Source organism: Herpailurus yagouaroundi, unplaced genomic scaffold, assembly GCF_014898765.1.
Source record: "Herpailurus yagouaroundi ecotype Mexico unplaced genomic scaffold, PumYag 166, whole genome shotgun sequence".
In the NCBI taxonomy this organism is placed as follows: domain Eukaryota; kingdom Metazoa; phylum Chordata; class Mammalia; order Carnivora; family Felidae; genus Herpailurus; species Herpailurus yagouaroundi.
Genome location: NW_024412407.1, coordinates 10,847,214 through 10,853,213, shown reverse-complemented (window position 1 = coordinate 10,853,213; position 6,000 = coordinate 10,847,214). Strand labels below are relative to the sequence as shown.

The 6,000-nt window shown below is 34.9% G+C and overlaps 1 protein-coding gene across 3 annotated transcripts in view; it reads right to left on the bottom strand.

The window, feature by feature from the left end:
• Window positions 1–6,000, bottom strand: part of ADAMTS20 (ADAM metallopeptidase with thrombospondin type 1 motif 20) — a 180,262-nt gene that overhangs the window by 116,188 nt on the left and 58,074 nt on the right. For all 3 annotated transcript variants that reach the window (XM_040488395.1, XM_040488396.1, XM_040488397.1), the window contains exon 8: window positions 535–640. In XM_040488395.1, coding sequence (XP_040344329.1) covers window positions 535–640 — 106 coding nt within the window. The remainder of the gene's footprint in view (window positions 1–534; window positions 641–6,000) is intronic.

Sequence of the window (6,000 nt, the reverse complement as noted above, 5' to 3'; positions counted from 1 at the left end):
ACACACACACACACACACACACACACACACACACACACACACACACACAACTACGGAGCTGGAAGAATGACTTAAAAATCTTTTAATGATTAAGTAATTCCCACATACCACATTCTCTGCTGGGGCTCTGAGCTTTAAGAGCAAAAGTGAGTTGGTATTGTCATTATTATCAGGAGTTCCCCAGAACCAGAAGCCCCTGCAGGCCCTCCCATAAGATGGTAGAGGACAGTACCTGGTCATGTATGGGGTAACAAGGGATAGAGGCCAGAAGTGCTGGTCATAGTAATCCAATACAGTAAATGAAATAAAAGAATTCCCAAGTGCTAGTTCTTTGCTTAGTCTGTTGATCAGTGCAGCCTGTCTGACCTAACAGATCACAAAAGAGCCAGAGTTAGCATTTCAGGGATGAAAATTATACTAACAATATTTTTTTAAGACATAGAGCTGCTAATTACTCAACTGAAGATGGAATTTTAGGTCTTCTATGCAGTGATTACTAGAAAACCTATTACTGAGGTAGCAGAAGGTACTTACACATGGCCAAGTTCGTGGGCTATGGTAAAGGCAGCACTCAGTCCATTTTCTTCACTAATAGAGCAGCTCCGTAAAGGATCACACAGGGTACCTAATTCTGCTAAACCTGAAAAATTTCATGGTTGTATTTGAAAATGGGAAACATCAAATCATAAATAAAGCATTTACTATGGGCATTACTACTTAGAAATGGATGCAAGGAAAAAAAAGGATGTAGAGTTGGCTGTTAATATCACATAAGGAAAGATGTGTTTTTTAACGTGAAGGAAAAAAAGAACAGAATGATTTATCTGCAGTTGAAATATTTTTTACCAATTCCTGGATTTTGCTGAAGAAAATAATTCAAAATATGGGGCAAACAAGTGTTTAAAAAAAAAAAAAGGAAGAGGAAAAAGTATTTGTTATACAAAGGATGAAGTTTTAGGCCCCATTAGTGTGGATACTAGAAAAGGCAATGAATGTTTAAATTGGTAATAGAACTAATACAGAAAATACACCACTATAATAAATTTTCATTTTAAAAACTTTTGAGGCAGCATACAATTAATTATAATGAGTGAATGTATGTTAAATGCATAGAATAGCACCTGGTATCTAATATATATTAAATAAAATAGGATTCATATATTAAGGGCACCCAATAATTTTGTATTTATCTAAAGAAGGTTTATTAAGATAGATTTACTCTTTAAGATAAAGGATATCATGTCATGCCAATTGCAGTATGAACTGACTGAACAAAAAGAATTAGAGCTAATAGAATCCATGAAAAATAGTCTAGAAGAAATTGACATTAAGTGTTCCTTACAACAATACGTATTACCTCAACCAAGTTGGCATTTTCCTTAATAGCATAGTTTTCACTACTACCATCCTCTTATTTTCTTGTAAACTATCTGCTCTGCTAGGTAAATTCCTTTCATAAGAAAGCAGAATTTTTCATATATAACCCGTTTCTTACCGGAAAGTTTGTACATTCATAAATTTCTTAATACAGACCTCTATTAACCACTGTGTTTTAACCCCATGCACCTATATACTATTTCAATCATAAAACTTAAGAACATGGACATTTTCCTAGCACTTAAATTTCGTACCAAGTGTGTGTGTGTGTGTGTGTGTGTGCGCTTGCGCACTTCAAAAGATATTAACCCGAGGAATCTAAAAATGCTGGAAAAATTCAGACTAACAAGTCACTTGCCAATGCTTTTCTCTTTAATAAAAAAGAGTATTTGCTCTTTCGGAACCCACACCCAAAGTCATTGCTTGGGCAAAGCTCCCCACCAAAAACTTTTTCTTGGTCAGAATCAAGGCCAAAAACGAGTAAGGGAAAAAATAGGATTTAAAGTCTGTTGTCCAAAGTATTAAAGAATTGTTTTCCTTAACTAGGACTTGATGCTTGTATGTGCCATTTTTTTAGTCAATTTTGGCCAATTTTACATTTCTCCTTTACTAAAAGTTAAAAATAACCATTTTAATTGAGTATCTTGCCATTCCCATGCCTCCATTAGTATTTTCAATCTGTTAAATCACTCCATTTCCATATATTCATTTTTAAGGCTGTGCAGGCATTTCAAACAAAATATGGACTCTTATCACCCAAACTTGGTTTCATGCTCAGAGATGGATATATTCTAAGCTAAACATTTTAATCACATAACAGATCTGTGGAAACATGTATTGTGTATGATTGAAGTCCATGCTCAAGTATGCCCATAAACAGGCAAGAACAAACAAAATCAAAGTGAATATATAACATTATGGTTCGAAGCAGCTAACTGATGGTTGTGCCTACATTCACTCAAGCGGATATTCGGTTCTATGAAAGTGGTCAGAGGTAGGATAAAGTGGTATGGGCCCTAACCTCATACCCATTCCCTGTGTTTGGAAGTTCAAGAAGCTGCACAGAGTCCTCCAATCTAACCACCTTAAAGAATAAAACTCCTTTTTAATTTTTTAATGTCTGTTTATTTTTGAGAGAGAGAGGGAGACACAGAATCTGAAGCAGTCCCCAGGCTCTGAGATGTCAGCACAGAGCCCAACGTTGGGATTGAACTAATGGATTGTGAGATCATGACCTGAGCTGAAGTCAGAAGCTTAAATCCCAGGTGCCCTAGAAGTAAAAATTATTTTACAACATACTTTGCAAAAAGCGCTCAGAGACTGGGGCAATGGCATCTACAAAATACAGCAAAAAAAATCTCAATTTTTCCACATATTTTATATGAGAAAATTAAATACTAATACTTGTGTTAATATAAGTTGTGTACCCGCAGGCAAATTACTTGTCCTCATCTATGAAACTGAAAGCTATTCTTAAAGATTTGTTGTGAAGATTGAATGAGTTAAATCACACAAAACCTCACAAGAGTGTATGATACATGGTAAACACTCAAATATCAGCTATCGTTATCATGACCCTTGATTTAAAGGATAATAAGAATACTTTCAGAGAATTAAGAACAAAGCTGCAGATAACACCATCCCAGATTTCAAACTATACTACAAAGCTACAGTAATCAAAACAGCATGGTACTAGTGTACATGCACACGCGTGTGCACATGCACACACACACACACACACACACGAATAGAAGAGGATAGCCAGAAATAAACCCACACTCCTATGGACAATCTATAACAAAGGAGGCAAGAATACAAAATGGGGAAAAGAGTCTCTTCAATAAATGGTATAAACTGAAAAGCTACATTCAAAAAGCCAAAGTGGTCCAGTTTCATACACCATACACAAAAATAAATTCAAAACGGATCAAAGATGTAAATGTGAGACTTGAAACCATAAAATTCCTAAATGAAAATACAGGCAGTAATCTCTTGGACATTAGCCTTAACATATTTATAGACATGTCTCCTCAGAGACAAAAGCAAAAATAAACTATTGAGACTACACCAAAATAAAAAGTTTTTGCACAGCAAAGAACTCCATCAGCAAAATGAAAAAGCAACCTACTGAATAAGATATTGGCAAATAATATATCCAATAGGGATTAATATCAAAGATATATAAAGAACTCAAAAAACAATCCAGGTAAAAAATGGGCAGAGGACCTGAACAGATATTTTTCCTAAGACGACACACAGATGGCCAACACATGAAATTATGTTCAGCATCAGTATTAGGGAAATGCAAATCAAAACCATATGTGGTATCACCTCATACCAGTCAAAATGGCTAGTATCAAAAAGACAAGAAGTAACAAGCATTGAGAAGAATGTGGAGAAAAGGTAACACTCATGCACTGTTAGTAGAAAGGTAAAATGGTGCAACTGTGGAAAATATGGAGGTTCCTCCCAAAATTAATAGAAATATCACATGATCTAGTAATTCCATTACTAGGTATTTACCTAAACAAAAACACTAACCCAGAAAGATACATGCACTCCTATGCTTATTGCAGCATTATGTACAATAGCCAAGGTATGGAAGCAACTCAAGCGCCTATTAATGGACAAATGGATAAAGAAGCTGTAGTGTACATATATGATGGAATATTAGCCATAAAAAGAAGAAAATGTTAAAAATTTGCAACAATATGGATGGAACTAGGAGGTATTATGCTAAGCAAAATAAGTCATTCAGAAAAAGACAAATACCATAATTTTTTCAAAGAACCAGCTCCTGGTTTCATTGATAGGTTCTACTATTTGACTTTATATATCACTTATTTCTGCCCTAACCTTAATTATTTCCCCTCTACCACTGGCTCTATGCTTCATTTGTTATTCTTTTTCTAGCTCCTTTAGGACTAAGGTTAGGTTATTTAAGATTTTTCTAACCCAAACTACGATGAGGTATCACCTCACATCTGTTAGAATGGCTAAAATTAACACAGCAAACAGGTGTTAGCAAAGATGCAGATAAAGGGGAACCCTTTGCACTGTTGGTGGGAATGCAAACTGGTGCAGCCACTATGGAGAACAGTATGGAGGTTCCTCAAAAAGTTAAAAATAGAACTATGACCCAGCAATTGCACTATTAGGTATTTACGCCAAGGATACAATAACACAGATTCCAAGGAGTACATGTATCCAGATGTTTGTAGTGGCATCATCTACCATAGCCAAATTATGGAGAGAGCCTAAATATCTATTGACCAATGAATGGATAAAGTTGTGATTGGTGTTTGTGTGCATATATACATATGTACACATACAATGGAGTATTACTCAGCCATCACAAAGAATGAAATCTTGCCATTGGCAATGATGTGGATGGAGGTAGAGTGCTACAGACTAGGCAAAGTCAGTCAGAGAAAGACAAATACCATATGATCTCACTCACATGTGGAATTTAAATGAAACAAATGAACATGGCAGTGGAGGGAAGAAAACCAAGAAATACATTCTTAACTGTAGAGAATGGATGGTTACCAGAAGGGAAGTGGGCAGGGAGGGGTTAAATAGGTGATGGGGATTAGTGAGGGCACTTGCTGTGAGGAGCTTTGGGTGTTGTATGGAGTGTTGAATCGTTAGATTCTACACCTGCAACTAATACTACACTGTATTAACTGGAATTTAAATGAAAACTTAGAAAATAATTTTTAAAACTTAAAATAAGCAGTAAGAAAATGACTAACACCAAAAAATAGGAAAAATGGGTCTTATTTCATTTCTCAAAAGAAGTATGAATGGCCAGTAGCTATGAAAAGATGTTCAAATTCAATAATCGTGGAGCTGAAAATTACTACTATAATGAAATTACATTAAAATGGCAAAAATGATAATTCTCTAGATACCTTGTGTTGATAAGGACATAATCAAAAGCAATGTTTAGAATAAACTATTGATAAAGGTGCAAATTGGTACAACCATGTGAAGATATACCAAAGTTGAACATTAGCACATTTAATGACATAACAGTTCAATTGTAGAATATACACTAGATTTTAAAGTGAAATTCGTAATGAAAAACTGGAATTGGCCAAAATATCCACCAATAGCATGAAATATGTAAACTGAGGAGAAAATATTACACAGCAGTGAGAATTCATGAACTACAACCACTATGCTCAAAAAGCAAAATCGAACAATTTCTTTTATGAACACACACAGAGAACTGTTTTTCAAAAGATGAAAATAACTGGGACATACAGAATTCATGGTATTGGCTACTAGCTGGAGGCACGCAAAAAGGATAGAGTAAGGACTTAGCATAGGCCATATGATAGTATTAAGTTTTGGCTCTTAAATCTGGTGGTAGATTTATGGCTGTTCGTTTTTTTTTGGTTTTGTTTTTTTTTTTTTTTGCTTTAAATCCGCATATAATTTATATGTTATTTTGTGTGGATCAAATATTACATAACTAAACACTTCATGTCCAGCTTTGCACGACACTTGATATTTAGCAATGGGCACCATATTTGCTGTTCTTCTTTAAAATGTATTGAAGCAGAAGCTAATAACGACCATCATTACGACAATCAAAAGGATTACAATGTAAAATAA